At 44.9% G+C, this 243-nt stretch overlaps 1 protein-coding gene across 1 annotated transcript; it reads left to right on the forward strand.

Moving 5' to 3' along the window:
- Nucleotide 1: 1 nt before the first annotated feature.
- CSUI_006494 (uncharacterized protein) lies at nt 2–199 on the forward strand (the record flags this gene model as incomplete). The annotated part of the gene is made up of 1 exon (XM_068066651.1): nt 2–199. A coding segment is annotated over one exon (195 nt), but the record flags the coding sequence as incomplete, so codon positions are not given.
- Nucleotides 200–243: the final 44 nt, after the last annotated feature.

The raw sequence follows: 243 nt of genomic DNA on the forward strand, positions 1-243 counted from the left end.
CGCAGAAAGGAAAGAAAGAGAAAGGGTCTTCTCAACAACACCAACAAGCGAAATCTTCTTCAACGTTTTCGTCTGCATCTGCCTCTGGATCGGGTGGTATCCATAATACGGCTAGATCTCAGTATCAACCCAACGGCCAGCAGAATCATCTCCTTGGCTCGACAACTAGTACAAGGACGAAGAGAGATAGAACGTAAGAGGACATTGTGAGGGGAGAACATCTTTCTTTCTTTCTTCACTTTT

The sequence above is a fragment of the Cystoisospora suis genome, assembly GCF_002600585.1.
Source record: "Cystoisospora suis strain Wien I chromosome Unknown contig_3300, whole genome shotgun sequence".
NCBI lineage: Eukaryota > Apicomplexa > Conoidasida > Eucoccidiorida > Sarcocystidae > Cystoisospora > Cystoisospora suis.